This window comes from Denticeps clupeoides, chromosome 7 (assembly GCF_900700375.1).
Source record: "Denticeps clupeoides chromosome 7, fDenClu1.1, whole genome shotgun sequence".
In the NCBI taxonomy this organism is placed as follows: Eukaryota; Metazoa; Chordata; class Actinopteri; order Clupeiformes; family Denticipitidae; genus Denticeps; species Denticeps clupeoides.
This window is the reverse complement of record NC_041713.1, coordinates 2,801,638-2,819,034: the sequence shown is the minus strand read 5'-3', so window position 1 is coordinate 2,819,034 and position 17,397 is coordinate 2,801,638. Positions and strand designations below refer to the sequence as shown.

Genomic DNA, 17,397 nt, shown 5'->3' with positions numbered 1-17,397 from the left:
TAAGACACGTTGTCCAACCTCGTCCTTTAATAGTTCACATCTCCATGGTTCTGCGCTTGTTGCGCTGTTCTGGTTGTTACACAGCGGCGTCCGGTTGCCGGGCAACGCCCGACGCTTTGATGAGCCGCGACCGACGTCGCCCGCGTCCAACGGGACGGACGCGGCGCCAGAGATGAAACGACGTCGAACTCCGCGCGGCTCGTGTCGATGAACGTTGAGTTTGCGCGCGACACCGGGAATCACCATGGCAGCGGACATCACCCTGTCCGACCTGCTGGACCTCTCGATCGGGACCCCGGAACCGGCTTCGGTCAACTTCGGCGCCCTGCGCGCGCTCCTGCGCGCGCTGCTGGGACACCTGGACCTCCGCGGCGCCACCACCGAGTGGACGGAACCCCCGGCCGGCGGCGGGGCCGGTGGCCGACCCGAGTCCCACCCCTGTCTCCGCGTGGAGGAGAAGCTGCGCCGCGTCGAGACGCGGCTGGCCGCCCTGGACAAGCTGCCCGGCGGGGCGGAGCTGCTGAGTCGCGCCGGGGCCGGACAGAGTCCCGTCGGCGACATGTGGCAGCTGATGCAGCTCCGCAGGGCGGCTCAGGCCACCGAGGACGGGGTGTCGCAGGTGAGACAGTTGGACCAGCGTCGCCCCAATTCATTTGTTGAGAATTCTGATATTCACCCAGAAAAGTCCCCCTGGAGACTCCTATTCTGTCCAAACATGCTGTTCACATTTACATTTACAGCGTTTACCAGACGCCCTTAACCAGAGCGACTTACAATCAGTAGTTACAGGGACAGTCCCCCCCTGGAGACACTCAGGGTTAAGTGTCTTGCTCGGGGACACGATGGTAGTAAGTGGGATTTGAACCTGGGTCTTCTGGTTCATGGGCGAGTGTGTTACCCACTAGGCCACTACCACCCACATGTCACATGTGAAGAAGATAAGGCACATGTGGGTTGGCGAGAAAATGTCCTCCTGGACCAGGGTTGGGAAAGGGATGTGGTGTCCAGCATTAGAGTATAAGGGCGTCTGCCAAATGCTGTAAATGTAAATTTCAGTAGAAGGGGCCCTGTAACGTGTGTAAGAGCTGGTGCTGTCGGGGTCCCACGTGATCAGGCAGCGGTCACCCACTTTTTTTATGGCACTCTATTAGTCCATTACAGCTTTTGTTCCTGGACCTGTGTCCCCGATGTCCCTGTAGTGTGCATTATCTCTCAGACTGCGACACACACACACCCACTTCAGTAGACGGTCCTGGCTGAATTCGCTCAGTCTGTGTGGGGGGTATCTGTCCCTTTCTCTCCTTTATCTCTGTATCTCTCTCTCCCTCGCAGGGATGTCTGTTTCATGCTTGTCTGCAGCGGACAGCAGGGTGGTGACAGACTGGGGGACAATAGAGGATCCACGCGGTGCGCCGGTCTCAAATGACCCCGCTCTGTGTCTCTGCCTCCCAAGTTTAAGTTTCCATATTTGCAGAGGTCCAATCGTCTCCGCTGGCAGAGACGAGGAGAAAAATCCGGCGTCCCAAAGAAACGTTAGACAAAAAAAACGCACTGGCCTCTGGTTACAACCGAGCTGATAATCGTCCTATTATCATTTAATATCCATTCAGAGGTTAACAGGCTCTTAGATGAGGGTCTGGCACGTGGTGCCGAAGGGGGTCCAATATCTTGCGCTGGACGCAGGTCATTAACTCCCTCAGACATGACGGACAGGAGCTGGGACGCCTGCGTGCCGCCGCTTCCATCAGATCGTGTTGCCCAAGTTGCCCTTTGTGTGCGGTGATCCAATCGCGTATCGGTGGATGTCACGGTGGCACCTCGTCCGGCCCCCCGCCGGGCTGACCTGAGCGGCCATGCCAGGAAGAGGGCGGGGTCGCTTAATCATTCATGGCGCCCGCGCCGATGCATTTTATCTTGCCCGGTTTACCTGACCCCTGACCTTTCAGGCGAGAGGGCCGGTAGAAGAGCGAAGATAGAGGAGCGTAGCGGGCAGGCAGGGGGCCAGGTCCTTCTCGGGCCGCCGCGCCGTGCGCAGGTTGTCAAGGGGAACGCTGGCGTCAGAAACAGCCCCTGCATGAGTGCTGACGTCCAAGGAGGGACACAGTGTCCGTCTGTGTAGAACACGACGTTTACATTTACAGCATTTACCAGACGCCCTTTTCCAGAGCGACTTACAGACAGTAGTTACAGGGACAGTCCCCCCCTGGGGACACTCAGGGTTAAGTGTCTTGCTCAGGGACACGATGGTAGTAAGTGGGATCATAGTGTGTTACCCACTAGGCTACTACCAGTCCACTATTTACTGCAGACCCTGTGGTCTTCTGGTCTCGGCCACTAGGCCACTAACACCAGTGTTGCAAATACATATCTCAACATCGCACAGCTTTTAAATACGCTTTCACGTTAATGGACGATTTGGATCAGTTTGGATCAGTTGACGGAAATCAATCTGTCTGTGAGGATCGTGTGTGTGAGAATGTATGACAACAAAATACATAATTCTTACTAATACAGCTGAGTGACTGAGAATATGGTGAAAAAGATCATTTGTCTTTTCGTGATTTAATTCGAAAAAGGGATAAATCTTCTGCCCTTCAGCCCCATCCAAGTATTGGCTATATAAATGAAGATACCTCTCAGAAGTTCAACCATTCTGAGGTGAGTCCAGATTTCTGGTCACGTTGACACATGGCCGCCACAAAATGTGTGAGCACGCGAGCATCAGAGTGGACGAACCCTGCTTTCTTTTACACCATGAGGATCGTGTAGGATAATGCACCCTACCACACTGCAGCAATGGTTTGAGGAGCACAACCATGAGTTTGAGGTATTGACTTGACCTCCAAATTCTCCAAACCTTAATCCAGTTGAGAATGTGTGGGATGTCCCAGAAAATCTAGTCTGATCCATTTCTGGACTTGAAGGTTCTTTTTTTCCCGTAGGCCATGGCGTTAATTGAAGACCTGCTGAAAGAGATCCGGGAGCTGCGGGAGTCCAGAGACGGCCTGCAGAGGGAAGTCCAGGCCCTCCAGACCGAGCTCAGCCAGGTAGGAACACGGCCAGCAGGCCAGGGATGGGGTTTAGGCCAGCGGGGCCACCGAGGGAATGACCTGATCTGCCGGTCAGCGGCCGTGTAATGTAATCCGGATTCACGTCATCGCCGGGGATTTTAATGCGCCGCGCTTGACTCGCGCAGCTGAACGTGAGCGATCTGGTGGGCAGCGTTGTGGGGATGGAGCGGTGCCGCCACCAAGTGGAAGAGCTGGAAAAGGTCACGGTGAGGAAGCCCAGCCACCCCCTCCTTCGCCTGATGAATAACCTCCGCGTTAATGAGACAACGTCAACGTCTTCTCTCCCATCTGCAGAGGAATTTCACGGACAAAATGTCCCAGTACCCCCAGCCAGAAGAGCTGAAGCAGGTGGTCACATGGGAGGAGATGCAGGCCGTGCTGCAGAAAGTACAGTGGATCCTCCATTACTCCTCCTCTGTGTGAATGATATAATGATGTAATATATTTACATACTTCACCTTTATATAACATAAGTAAATAAAGTGATTGAGTGAAGTGATTGTCACTTGTGATACACAGCAGAACAGCACATGGTGAAATTTGTCCTCTGCATTTAACCATCACCCTGAGTGAGCAGTGGGCAGCCATGACAGGCGCCCGGGGAGCAGTGTGTGGGGACGGTGCTTTGCTCAGTGGCACCTCAGTGGCACCTTGGCAGATCGGGATTTGAACCGGGGCAGCTTCCTTAACTGCTAGGTCACCACTGTCTTCCTTTAGCAAATATGATAGTATTTCCCCACATTTCCTTAGCAAATATGATAGTATTCATTTTGCATGATCAAGAGCTTTATTCCCACATTGTAGGATATTATTATTTACTTTCTATAACGGTGTTATCCATAAGTACCAGATTTCACAAAAACACAATGGCTATGATAAAACAAGTGGACACACTGCCTTGCCGGAAAAGTCCTGGATTTAAAGCGGGCCGTTACCAGACGGGTAGGAAAATTCCGTGGACCCTGAGAACGGCCGATTCACTACAATCGTTTACCATTGATCCTGCAGAAATAACCTTCATGTGCTTCATTATAATTTAAGACGTGTTGTTTAATTAATGCGCTGGTTTTATTTCGTCCAGGACGGGACAGGCTCTTCTGCTGCTGTGGCCACCAACGCTCGGCCACTTCACCCAGTCAGCGCTGCTGCTACGGGGGGTTTAGTGGGCACCACACCCATGTCAGGAAGCCCCGTGCCTGCAACACCTCCCATTTCCACCACCCCTAGCCCTGAAACCCTGAGAAGGGTTTCCTCAACCCACCCGGAGACGGTGGAGACGCTGCAGTATGTGGGTGGCCTGAGGGACCGCCACGAGTGCCTGGAGGCACGAGTGACCCGGCTGGAGGAAGCAGGCAAGGCTGCACACAGCCAGCTCCAGCACTTTGAGGAACGGCTTATGGACATAGGTACAGACCCCTTAATTAGTGAGGGCCTATATGATGATGATGATGATATAATAACAATACATTTTAATTCTGGGCACCTTTCTAAAACCCAAGGTCACTTTACAGAATAAATAAATATATAAAGTAACCCAATGCGCTTAAATTGACATCAATAAAAATCAGAGTTAAATCAAATGAGTCCGGAAGAGAATGTAAATTCCTAATGTCAGGAGGAAGTCAGTTCCTCATGGTGATAAGACGGGCCGAAGGAACAATAAGATGAGCGGCGGATGTGTCGACGTGAAGCACGCCACATAGATACGGATGCACTTATAGGTGAGAATTAAAAATGTCTAGCTTTTATTGACTACCAATGAAGCTGTTGGGAGAACTGGGCTAATGTGTTCTCTTCGAGGTAATACGAGTTATGAGCCAGCAGCAGAATTCTGAAGAAGAGACCAAAAAGGGAGTTGCAATAATCAATCCGGGAGGTGATAAGGCATGAGGAGTACTATCAAATATGACACCCAGACTCTTTACATGATGGGAAGGATGGAAGGGAGGATTATCAGTATTAATGGCTAAAGTGGAGGCTGTATCAACGATTAAAACTTCTGTTTTATTACTGTTTAATTTGAGAAAATTAGAGGAGAACAATCTCCATAAGACAGTGGAGACATTGGAAATGTAGAGCTGGGTGTCACCAGTGTAAAAATGAAATATGATATTATACTTTCTGAACAAATGGCCAGCATGGAACAGTAATTTGATAGATATATAGATCATTTTCACTCATGCCTTTGTAAACTTTGCTCCTCCCCCTCCTTTATTGGTTCCGTCCTCCTTAACGAAGGCATGGCATAAACCAGTCGTGATGTGAACCTCCTCAGTCTGTGTGTTTCAGATCAGAGGCGGATGCCCAGCGATCTGCCCGAGCAGCTGAGCAGCCTGCAAAGTCTGACGGAGGCGCTGCAGACGAACAGCGATAGAGTGAGCTGGGTGCACGCACACACACACACACACACACACTTTAGACCGAGACAGATGCCCTTTGACCCCTCGAGTACATGGACGAATCAGCTGTGTGCGTGTTTCAGAGTTCAGCGCTGCTGAGGGATGTGCAGGGTGCGATCCTGCAGCTGCGGACAGACTGCGAGAAGCAGGACAGGACAGTTACCGACCTGATGAAGACAGACAGCCAGAGAAGCTCACAGATTGATGTGAGTTACACACACACACACACACACACACTTCAACTCTTCTATCATCAAAGTGTAAAGGAGGTCGATCCGTACCAACATGTTCACACATCTGTCAAATAAATTATATTTGTGTGTGTGTCTCAGCATCTGTGCAAGTCAGTTGAGGAACTGGGCGAGAAGAAAGCAGACAAGGAGCTGGTCCAAACTGAAATTGTAAGCCAATTTTATCTCTTCTCTGAGGTGGGCGTGGCCTGTGGTAGCACAAAATTGTCCCCAGCATCCCCGTTGGCTGGTATTCGATTTGAGGCGGGGGAAACATATTCAGCTCTGATCACAGTTGCGTCTCCTGTAGAACGCGGACAAGCGCGCGCTGGAGACGAAGGCCAGCCGGACGCAGTTGGACGTGATGACGGGCCAGCTGAACGGAATGTTCCAGGAGCTCCTGAGCAAGATCAGCAGCCAAGAGCAAGACTGGCACAAGGTCGTCGAGAACATCTCTACTGAGATGGAGTCCAAAGTGAGTGGTGAGTCGTGGTGGTCAAACCGTGAGCCGGGGCATCAGATCAAACTTTACGTGTGTGTGTGTGTGTGTGTGTGTGTGTGAAGTTGAACAGGATCGAGCTGGAACCGCTAAAGAAGCAGCTGGAACAGCGATGGAGGATGATCCAGAAGCAGCTGCGATCCCAGCCTGCACCACAGCTGGATGATGCTGCCGGGATTCGCAAGTAAGTCTCACAGACACACACACACACACACACACACACACAGAGCGAGAGAGAGAGAGAGAGAGAGAGAGAGCAGGGTTCTTGCACATTTAACACAAGGATTTCTCTACGGCACATTTTCATGAAATATTCATTTCAGATGTTCGCTGAAATGTCTGTGCAAACGACAAAAGATAAAATGGTCATTTATTAGTCCCACAAGTGGGAAATTTACAAAAATAATCAGGGGAGAGCGCGAACGCAGAAATTATGCAGTCGAGATTCCCACATTTGGGGAGTTCGCAGGGGTCGGCACAGCCGGAGTGCCATGAACCTTCATAAAAGCTAGAAAAGATACTATAGACCTGCGCTAGTTTTAAACGTTGTAGTTTTAAACATAGAAAACGTCTTACGGGGACAATGTACTTTGTACTCATATGTCAATTTATATGTTTAGTTCATATTCCAAAAGACCTGGAAAATTCCAAGACTTTTCCAGGTTTTTAATGACTGTAAGAACCCTGGATGCTTTCTCTTGTTCCCTCAGGCAGCTGGTGGCCCGATTCCACTGCATCTCCTGCGCTCGGCCTGTAGACATGCTGACTCCTGGCCCGTAAGTTGAACACAACACAGCTTTTAATTCTGTCAGTCGAAAAACTCATAAGGACGGCTATCTCTGAACAGAACCACCTAAGATGAATGAAATATAGCACATTCATGTGAACAAGTAAATGTGTACCTCATCACCACTACCTTAAGCAGAATGTATCAGAACACACGTTAGATCATTGAACTACACTGATGTTTAAAAAATGAATAATGTGCTGATTAAAAAATATCGATATTTTATCATATATAGTGAAATGATATACAACAACAGTTCATGCATACAGTAGAGGCCAAAAGTCTGGACAGCTTCTCACTCAATGTGTTTTCTTTATTTTCGTGACCATTTACGTTGGTAGATTCTCACTGAAGGCATCAAAACTATGAATGAACACATGTGGAGTTATGTACTTTACAAAAAAAGGTGAAATAACTGAAAACATGTTTTATATTCTAGTTTCTTTGCTCTGATTACTGCTTTGCACACTCTTGGCATTCTCTCGATGAGCTTCAAGAGGTCGTCATCTGAAATGCTTCTCCAGCAGTCTTGAAGGAGTTCCCAGAGGTGTTTAGCACTTGTTGGGGTCCAGCTCACCCCAAACCATCTGGATTGGGTTCAGGTCCGGTGACTGTGGAGGCCGGGTCTCCACTTTTTGTTAAGTACATAACTCCACATGTGTTCATTAATAGTTTTGATGCCTTCAGTGAGAATCTACCAACGTAAATGGTCATGAAAATAAAGAAAACACATTGAATGAGAAGAATTGTCCAAACTTGGCCTGTACTGTATTTGGCTGAGTGTTTCATTTTTGTCTCCCCAGTCTGTTAGTAACCGTGCCGCCTGCCCCTAATCTGCCCTCGCGACGCTCCAGCCGCCCGTACACTGTCTACGAGCTGGAGCAGATCCGGCAGCACTGCAGGAGGTGGGTGGCTCTTCCTGTCTACACCTGAACCTGGAGACACTTCACACCATCACAATGGGCCTTTGTCACAATGTGCCTCAGTTCTAGGACCATAATGATTCCTAATATATAGAAATATATCTATGTCTGGTTTTTGAATGTTTTTCTTTCCCATCAGTAGTGAGCCCACCGACTACGGATACCTATCCATGTCGCGCAACTGTGGTGGCGGCCACACCCTCACCCACCCCGCCCAACGCCACACACGGCTGCAGCACGCCACACACCCAGTACAACCGGATGAAGACGGGCAAGTCACATCTGGCTTCGTCCACACACAGGTAAACACACACATTCAATTCACACACACACACACACTGCGCTGACTGGTTATCTGTGGTCAGATAACCGAGGTGGACATCCTGGGCCTAGACGGGCGCATCTACAAGGGTCGCCTGAACAGGCAGTCGGGGAGGATGACAGAAGAGCCAAAACTGCCCACCATCTCCCCCAGAGAAGGCAAGTCAGTCGGTCAGTTGCCTGAAGTGTCCACTGTTTCTGGCTCCTCCAGGTAGTAACTCTAGGCCAGGCCCGGCCCTAACAAGACCATACGTGCCGTCCCCTTGCATCCAGGGGCGTGTCTAAACTTTTTATATATGAAGTATGTAATATGTGAAGGGTGGCAGGGCAGAACTCGTTTTAATTACCAGAATGAATGGGGGCATCGATTTTTTAATTACACTTAGTGGTAAACGGCACTAAAAAAAGGCATTTGTGCACAAATGCTGTAAAAAGCAACGCCGAGGGTGTGCTCAAGCGTGCCGCTTTTCTCTGCACTTTTACACGAATGCCTGATGCGATGAGGGTGTGTTCACAACGTAGGAATGTTACGTATTATTATTATTATTACTATTACTACTACCACTACTTAATAGGCTTTGTTAAGCAGGTAAATTTGTGGTGGCTTTTCACAGTAAGTCAAATGAATACCAAATTAGTTTTAAGAATAGTGGAATGGTACACTTTTCCTGGATGGATAGCGCCCTGAGCATTTGCCTATATTGCCTATGCCACGGGCCGGCCCAGGCGCAGGATCCACGTAAATGTATATCGGCTCTCGGATCTGCCCTCGTTTGGACAGAAAGCTGTTCTTTCTTTTTTTCCGGCGCTCCAGGGATCTGCAGGAGTAAAGACACGGCTTTACACCCCTTTCCGCAGAATGAGGCGGGCGTCGGCCTTTCCGTTCAACCTCATAGTGCCAAGAGTGGACGCAGCAGATCAGGTGGGCTTCGGTGTTTAATTCTGCTTCATACTGGTTTCTGAACTGGGTGCAGCACAATACACACTGGTTACAGTTCCAGTGCCGATAGATCAGCGTTCGTGACACTTGTACTGCTTGTAAATTCACACCTATTTGGCTAATGACTACACCATTTTCACGCCTCACGCGAACCCACCGCTGATATTTGACCTCTGATGTGTCGCGATTGATTGGCTGATGGTCTGAAGCGTAACTGACATACCCTGGTCTTCTTTCAGCCTCACATTACTCTTTGCGGGACCAGCCCGAGTCCTCCAACAGTTGCCTGCCATATGCCAGCCCACCACAGCCGCCGCTGGACGTCACCGTGGACCTCAGCCAATCAGAGGAGGAGCCAGTGACCGTACTCTAGATCTCCGGCTCAGTTTGGTTCACTGTTATTACTTCATTACTATTTCAGACACTGCATAATAATGTGGAGTTATGGAGAGATGAAGTGCTCAAGAAGGTTGCCATGGTAACCAACCCTCACCACAGTGTAGCACCACATTTCAGGAGAATATTTACTGTCATTCCAGGGCCAGTCTGTGAAAAGTGGAGTATTTCTGATTTTATTTAAGGAATTGTCTTGGCTGCATGAGGTTTACAGACAGAATAACACGAATCGAATGACCAAGAGCACTTAACCTTGATGTGGGGCGTACACCAATCAGCCAGAACATTGAGAAGGTCCCTGTTTACCACCAGAACAGCCCTGACCCGTGAAGGCAAGGATTCCACGCAGGTCTATCTGGTCCCACGTCCTGACATTTTTGGAGATGCCACGACCCTTGTCAAAATGACTGGAATCCTTAACCCTGGCAATTTCGGCCCATCACCTTCAAGGAATAAATGATCGTCCTCATACATCCCATCCACTGCCAGGTGTTGCAATGTTTTGGCTGATCTGTGTACTGTTTAGAACGCTGGTTTGTGTGTGTGTGTGTGTGTATGTACGTTAACCCAGTGAAAGCTGCTTCTTCAGGTTCTCCGAGCGCTTCGCTCTCTCCTCAGGAGTCTTCCTGTACCAGCTCCTAACACAGAAACACAAGCTCATAAATGTCTCTCCTCGCCCACTTCAGCTTCTGATTTCTCAGAATCTCCATCCCTGTTTCAGATCATGAAAATAATGCTGAAGCACAAGACCTGTTTTTCAGTAATAAATCATTTCAATCTGCTGCTCTGGCTACGTCTGTCATCATTTCCAGCATAATTTGCCGCTCTCACCCTTGGCGGAGTAGCGGTCCAGGGGCGGGAGCGTTCTGGCCCTGGCTGGGCTGTAAGATCCTGAGGAAACAAACATCATGTATGACCTCTCATGCTTTCATTTATCTACTCCTTTTAAAATCGATAACTGGGTGGGGGGTCACACTCTACCTGTTAGTGGAGGAAGGGGTCTTCAGCTTCTGCTGCACCTTCCTGGTTTGTCCTGGAGAGTCTCCCACTCTGTAAAGGCAGGAGATGTTAAGATGAAAATGTACCAACGTATGCCACAGTCCCATCCCCTGACTAATAATAAAAACTTTTAGTCCCCTAAGTTTTATTATACAAAAAGGTGACCAGTAAGAAGACACATCAGGTGCGTGTTTACTTTGGACAGCATGCAAAAAATTAAACTCATTCACATCAACTCCGTTACACTTACAGTCTATGTTGCTACATTACATGAGCATTCATGAGCAGTCACTTACATATTTATTCATATTTATAATGTATTCTTGGAACAAATGTTTGAAAAAGCAGCGTATTGTTTCTACCTCTGCTTCTTCCTGTCCAGGGATTTCTGAGTGGCAGCTGACAGACATACCCTCTCTTTTCTGCTCTTGGCTTTCTCCTGTGGGTCACACAGCAGATTTTTACACCGTTGGCGTCCACTGCAGTGACACAATGCTCAATGCTCACCACCAGAGGACAGCGTCACCCCCCAACACAGGGGTGTCCAATTCACACCCTGGGGTCCACATCCCGTGAGATGACAGCCCAGCATTATGAAGCGCTGATTACAAACTACAGATCCCATAATGCAGTGCTTCGGTTGCCTTGCCGAAGGCAATCTTTAAACTGCAACTGAATCTGTACAGGAGCAGTTTCCACATTGATGGAAAATGAGTTGTGAAGCAGCTTTTTTTTCTTTTTTCGTGCTTCAAAGTCACTGTTTGACACATGTGTCCACATGTGGTTATCTGACCAGGAAAGTGATAAACAGGACCTCTTTGTTCTGGTTAATATTAGACTGAATTAAATTATAATAATACAGACTTCAACAGAACTAAAGGATTAAGGGTCCAAGAGTTAATGAAGTGACGTGAAGTGAAAGTGAAGTGATTGTCATTGTGATACACGGCAGCAAGCACACAATGCACACAGTGAAATGTGTCCTCTGTATTTAACCATCACCCTTGGTGAGCAGTGGGCGGCCATGACAGGCGTCCGGGGAGCAGTGTGTGGGGACGGTGCTTTGCTCAGTGGCACCTCAGTGGCACCTTGGCGGATCGGGATTCGAACCGGCAACCTTCTGATTACGGGGCAGCTGGCTGTCGAAGCCCAGATTAAAACCGCAGTGGACGATTGGTTACTTGCCATTTCTCTGAGCTTCCTCTCGGTACGAAGGTCCCGGGCCTGCTGGAGCAGAGCGAAGCGTTCCTCCAGGCTCAGCTCAAAGAAGATTTCGTGAATGTCATACAGGGCGGCGCGCAACTGGAACGCATGCACAAGTATGCTCAGTTGTGTGCATGGAAACATACAGTGAGTTTGGCCATATACCTGTGTGTGTGTGTGTGTGTGTATGAGTGCGAGTCCCACCTGTGCTCTGACTCGTTCCTGTAAAGACAGATCTTGTGTTGACAGGGAACCTCTTTTTTGAGGCACTTCAGTCTGGAACGAGCGGATGAACTCCTGTGTGTCCTGGTTGTGCGCACACAAACATGTTCAGTAGGGGTGTTAAAATGAATCTCATAATCTCTGCATCGATGCGGTGCAGTACATAATCGATTATTTGCGTGGTGATTTTCCAGTTAAAAAGTAGTGCCGGAAGTTACTGTGATGACCTGAACAAAGTACAGCACCATTCTGGGTAGGAGTGTAGAAAAATTGATGGGAATGCATTGGGATGCATTGATAATCGTAATCAAATCGAAGGTTCACACTTCCAATGTTCTATATTACATTTTAAAAGCACTATTAAAATAAGTCTATTTTTACAGCATTTTTACAACACTCTTAACTCTTAAAATTTTTTTACAACACTCTTATCCAGAGCGACTTGCAACCAGTAGTGACGGGGACAGTCGCCCCCTGGAGACACTCAGGGTTAAGTGTCCTGCTCAGGGACACGATGGTAGTAAGTGGGGTTTGAACCTGGGCCTTTGTGTGTAACTGGAGAAATTGAGTGTTACCTGGACAGTCTGGCGCAGGTTTTTCACTTTGTCCGTTTTAAGCAGCCTGCGCGTCAGGAAGCCGCGAGCGATGGCTGTGAGGTGACACATCGCCCTCTGCTGTTCAACAGTCAGTACCTGCAGGTGACACAAAGTGTCTTTTTTTTATATCTGACCAGAGCAGAAAACAGTTTTTATTCCAGACACACACACACACACACACACACACCAGGCTCAGTCTGTTTCTAGGCTTGCTAGATCCCCACAGGTACGCGGTGGGTGTGGCTGTGGGCGTGGCCACCCTCGAGCTGAGAGGTGAGCGGAATCCTGTGGGATTGAAGGGAGGAGCTTTGAGTTGTGTGTGTAGCGAGGAGTGTTTGGAGTTGTGTTGGGGTTTGCATTGCGTTTACCCAGGCTGTAGGGGCTGTGGGCGGGGGATCGTTCAGCCGGGCTGAGGGCGGGGTAGCGCTCAGCCCCGCCCTCTGCACACACGCCCTGCTCGCGCAGTCGACGGTCCTTGTCCTCCAACTCCTGGGAGGGAAAAACCATATGAAGAACTCAAACGTTGTGCTGTGTGTAGTGAGGCAGTAGATGTGCAGATTCACCACAGTCGTGAGTGTATAAATGTACAGTTCAGTTCGGGCCCGGTCACATTATCTGGACTTGTTTACATGTCTTTTCCCCCACCCCAGTAACACGTTTCTTTTCAAACATCGTGTCTAGGTCCAAGATTGGAGACTGTGAGGCAGTGATGGAAGGGGAGTGCAGGTAACCATCATGAGACGGTGTCTTCTTGGATCATTAAAGAGGAGGAGGACCAGGTCAGGCCGCCACAGTCACTACTGGCACTACTTTTTAACTAGAATTTCTAATCCACCCACCGAAAACCAACAAGCGGCGCCATGCAGAATGGTCCACGTCTGCCTCACGAAGCATCGACTATGAGATTCATTTCAACATTGCATGAATTGTCGCAAAGGAAAGAAAAGAAGAATAAACACGCTTTTCACGTTGGCACTACGCTTGTTCACTAGTCGTACTCAGGGTTTTCACCAACTGCAAAATCAAGAAACAATCGACTTATTTGTCAGAGCTGAGTTTGGTGAGGCTGTGCGTGACCTGTCGGAGGCGCTGCTGCTCCCGTTCCTGCTCGGCGAGCAGCAGGGACAGTTGTTGGGTGTGTTCCTCCTCCAAACGCCACTGCAGCTCGGCCAGAGCCTGCACGCGCCACTGCGCCTCCTCTGGCGAACACACGCACGCACAACACGTTGTTTAAATGTAACGCTCTTTACGAGTACGAATATTATTGAATATTTCGTCTCAGATCTGGCGTGTTTAATGTACGGGATTCACCTGGGCTGTTCTCCTCCAGCGAGCGGTGGACCCGCCCCTCACCTGGAGAGGTAAGGGGGTCGGGGGTCTCCGGTGCCGGCTGCAGGTGCCGCAGTGTGGGCGGGGACCTGCGTGGGGCGGGTCTCTGTGGCACGCCGGCCATGAAACGTGGCACCCTCTCCTGGCTACGGTCTACGGGTGCACCGGGCACGTTGATTTGGCTGTCGAGGGTATGGCACCGCCTCCTGAATCCGTCCAGTCCATCAGGGGATTCACCGAGCGCGCTGCCACGCCGGCTGGTGCCCGCGTCGGGGGCCTGGTCTGGTGACAGGCGCTCGGCTCCGCCCCGGCCGTTACCGTGGGCGGGGAACGGGAAGACAATGTTGCCGGCGGAAACGGGTCTCGGCCGGCTGCGGTGTGGACGTAGGATCAGGGTGGGCTCTGGGTGGCACAGGAGTTCACACGACCCAACAGAAAGAGACTCCCGCGTGGCACTCGTCTCCCCCACAGGACTAGATTGGCGCTCCTCATCACGCCTGCTCTCCATGGCAGCAGAGCTGACCTTTGACCCCCAGACAACCTGCTGCTGCTCCACATACTGGCGGGAGCGGTGCAGCAAACTCTGCAGGGTCACTGTGCCATCGTCACTCTCCACATCCCTTCCACCAGTGGCTTTTAAGGGACGCCCCGCCCCGACAGGTGCTTGTGGGACCTCCATCACCTGCTCCAACATGGGGGGGCTGCAGACAAGGGCAACTGGTGGGTCGGACTCTTCTGGAGCCTCATTCCGAGACTAAGGGGCAGACAGAGGGCATCACGGATTAGCTGATCCGCCCGCCTGTGGGTTAAGGGGCGGGGCATGGGCACAGAACTCACCTGAGCTTCGTCCAGGATGTTCTGCACTTGTATGAGCAGGTTGGTTCTGCGCTGCTCCTCTTTCTCTGCCTCTCGCTGCACTGCTCGGCGTCTGTACACACACATCTCCCTGTGCTGGTCTGGATCCAGCTAAGGAAAACACACACACACACACACTCACCTCCGCTGTAATGTATTCAGTATCACAAATGCACAACTTTGAAATGTCCTTGTATTTCATGAATTTAAATAGGAATTGAACCCACGTAAGCTGAGAGACTGCAGTAGTCTGAATTTGAATTATTGCTTGTTTAACTGTTTTCAGCTGCATGAGATCATCGCAAAATCAGTCAAGTGACAGACGTCGTATTAATGAACACAGTATAATTCCAGATATGATGCAAATATCCTGAACCAAGGGGCGGGGCGTGAACGCTTCTGTCACTCACACAGTGACAGACGTGCTGGTGCAGAAGCAAGCGCTCCCATCATTTACAACATGAAATTCTGTTTTCAATTATTTTCATTTGCAGCATTTGACGCTCTTATCAGGTGCGACTTACATAAGTGCTTTAAAATGTCCATCATTGACACCTGGTTCACTAGAGAGTTCCACCACCTAGTCTCCAAAACAAAGAAGAGCCTAGATGAATGTTTTCCTGGCACCTAGAGAGAAGGTTGCACCAGGAGAGCAGTGCTGGAGCGAGGAGTGATGAGGGATCTGAAGTAGGAGACAGCTACATGAAGCCAGTGGAGCGGTGTGGGAGAATTTGGGAATGTTTTGACATTCTAAATCACATCCAGACTCCCCTGATACCATCTGAGAGAACCAGAGTCACGGGGCACCTACTGGATTACAGTTCTGCTTCTGTTTGCAATATTTTACCATATAAAGACAAAAACATAAACTATAAAACATCATGTACCAGTGGTGATAAAACCGCTCTGCCGTGGAAGCAAATGATGGAGGGTGCCACCAGGCAGCGAGGGGAGAAGCAGCAGCTCCGGCTCCTCTCTGACTGCAGTCTGCTGAGGTTCCTCAGGCAGAAATCTTCATAGCTCTCCATGTTCCTGGTCAAAAGGTCAAAAGGGGTGGTTCAAAAATGAGAGAGAGATGTGAATGAAAATGAAAAGGTGACTGGTGGTAGTAGTACGGGTGTGTATGGTGTACTGGTTGTAAGTCGCTCTGGGTGAGGGCGTCTGTTAAATGCTGTAAATATAAATACTTTGTGAGATTATTTAACATTAATACGAGTTCCCAGAGCCTGTCTATACTCCTGAAGTGGCTAGAAATGGCAATAGGTGTAAAGAGTGCTCTGGTCATTCTGCTTCGCGGTTAAGACAGTGGCATAACGCCGTCATAACGCCTTACCAACTTTCAATCAGTATTGACACTCACGGTTAAGTGTCTTGCTCTGGGACAAAATGGTAGTAAGTGGGGTTTGAAGGTTCATAGAGGTTACATTTACATTTACAGCATTTATCAGACACCCTTTTCCAGAGCGACTTACAACCAGTAGTTACAGGGACAGCCCCCCTGGAGACACTCAGGGTTAAGTGTCCTGCTCAGGGACACAATCGTAGTAAGTGGGATTTGAACCTGGGTCTTCTGGTTCATAGGCGAGTGTGTTACCCGCTAGGCTACTACCACTCTATCACTAGGCTACAGTATATAAACTTAAATTCATCTGGAAAATATTTATTCTACTTAATTCTACTTAAAGGACTCTAAACATTAAGCAATCAGGCTCAGACTTTACATGGATATTTGGTCATAAGCCCTTATATAGCGTGACAGGCTCATCAGAGGTGGTTAAAACACGAAGGAAAATTATTTATATGATGGCAGCACAGTTAACCTTTACATTCTTTACAGTTTATCTCTGATCCCGGTGTTTCGGCGGCGGCTGCTCACGTGACCTTGTGACCAGAGTGACGCAGCGTCGGAATGAACGGTACGAACGCCGCGTCGTTACCCACGTTCCTAAATTCGGTACTAACGCAGTGGGCGGAGCTGTTCTGTTGCCAGGCAACCACGTGTTAATGAACCACGTTTCATTAGGGCGCCGGCAGACAGACAGACACACACACACACACACACACACACAGACAGACTAACAGACAGACCGTATCACGGTGTGTCTGGGTCTACCGACGAGCTCATACGTAGAATTTCGGGGTACCGGGTCCCACGGTACCCCACCCTGGCCGCCCGACATCTGCCGCACATCAGCGGATTCTCATTCCGACGCGAAGCGGGGCAGAAATGAACCGAGGACGCGGCGACGAGGAGGCGCTCTCACCTCCAGACGCCTTCCCGCGGCCAGCGGCGAAATCCTCCCCCGGCGACGTCGAAGTTCGCTCCAGATTCGCCGCTCCTTTTTTTCCACCGCCGTTGCACCTTACGCGCCGCTCGGCCGCCTGCAGTACCGCGCCCCGCCTGCAGGGGGTGCTGGACTTTCAGGTCAGAAACGAGCGCAATTCAATTCCTCCCTGGTTACAAACTGTACTCTTTACAGCAGGGCCGGACATAAATATTAAAAAGGCACCGCACCGTTAATATTTACATTCACTTTTTGTGTTAACTGTGTTGATAATCATCCTTTCACATAGTTTGCCCACCCCTGCTTTGGAGAATAAAAGAGAATTAACTTGTGAGCTTTCTT

At 49.7% G+C, this 17,397-nt stretch overlaps 2 protein-coding genes across 7 annotated transcripts; one reads left to right on the top strand and one right to left on the bottom strand.

Moving 5' to 3' along the window:
• The first annotated feature begins 136 nt into the window (after positions 1-136).
• Positions 137-13,523, top strand: LOC114794114 (glutamine-rich protein 2). 6 transcript variants are annotated; one of them, XM_028986454.1, is made up of 17 exons: positions 137-619; positions 2,943-3,047; positions 3,197-3,277; positions 3,366-3,458; positions 4,153-4,477; positions 5,361-5,446; positions 5,554-5,676; positions 5,803-5,871; positions 6,011-6,175; positions 6,265-6,383; positions 6,910-6,975; positions 7,790-7,891; positions 8,049-8,211; positions 8,275-8,401; positions 9,045-9,152; positions 9,410-9,555; positions 13,268-13,523. In XM_028986454.1, exons 1-16 carry the CDS (start codon positions 245-247, stop codon positions 9,541-9,543), a joined length of 2,241 nt encoding a protein of 746 aa, XP_028842287.1. In that variant the 5' UTR covers positions 137-244; the 3' UTR covers positions 9,544-9,555; positions 13,268-13,523. The 6 variants fall into 6 exon arrangements, 5 of the variants coding, with proteins under 5 accessions (XP_028842287.1, XP_028842288.1, XP_028842286.1 ...); XR_003750306.1 differs by lacking the exon at positions 13,268-13,523 and having other exon boundaries at positions 8,275-8,389; positions 9,089-9,152; positions 9,410-9,478; XM_028986455.1 differs by lacking the exon at positions 13,268-13,523 and having other exon boundaries at positions 8,052-8,211; positions 9,410-10,369.
• Positions 9,722-17,157, bottom strand: ccp110 (centriolar coiled-coil protein 110). The gene is made up of 14 exons (XM_028986459.1): positions 17,035-17,157; positions 15,658-15,802; positions 14,753-14,881; positions 13,898-14,669; positions 13,664-13,785; positions 12,955-13,075; positions 12,774-12,871; positions 12,566-12,682; positions 11,973-12,074; positions 11,751-11,867; positions 10,928-11,004; positions 10,548-10,616; positions 10,398-10,457; positions 9,722-10,204 (listed from the first exon to the last, which is right to left on the bottom strand). The coding sequence occupies exons 2-14, from the start codon at positions 15,796-15,798 to the stop codon at positions 10,129-10,131; spliced, it is 2,001 nt and encodes a 666-aa protein (XP_028842292.1). The 5' UTR covers positions 15,799-15,802; positions 17,035-17,157; the 3' UTR covers positions 9,722-10,128.
• Between the last annotated feature and the right edge of the window lie 240 nt (positions 17,158-17,397).

Bases quoted from the DNA above. Each gene is read 5' to 3' on its own strand.
- LOC114794114 (XM_028986454.1), top strand. From the start codon at position 245: ATGGCAGCGGACATCACCCTGTCCGACCTGCTGGACCTCTCGATCGGG. The intron at 3,048-3,196 runs GTAGGAACACGG...TGACTCGCGCAG, and splicing joins TCCAGACCGAGCTCAGCCAG to CTGAACGTGAGCGATCTGGT. The intron at 3,459-4,152 runs GTACAGTGGATC...TATTTCGTCCAG, and splicing joins TGCAGGCCGTGCTGCAGAAA to GACGGGACAGGCTCTTCTGC.
- ccp110 (XM_028986459.1), bottom strand. From the start codon at position 15,798: ATGGAGAGCTATGAAGATTTCTGCCTGAGGAACCTCAGCAGACTGCAG. The intron at 12,872-12,954 runs GTAAACGCAATG...TCAATCCCACAG, and splicing joins CCACAGCCCCTACAGCCTGG to GATTCCGCTCACCTCTCAGC. The intron at 10,205-10,397 runs GTGAGAGCGGCA...TTTCTGTGTTAG, and splicing joins GGACCGCTACTCCGCCAAGG to GAGCTGGTACAGGAAGACTC.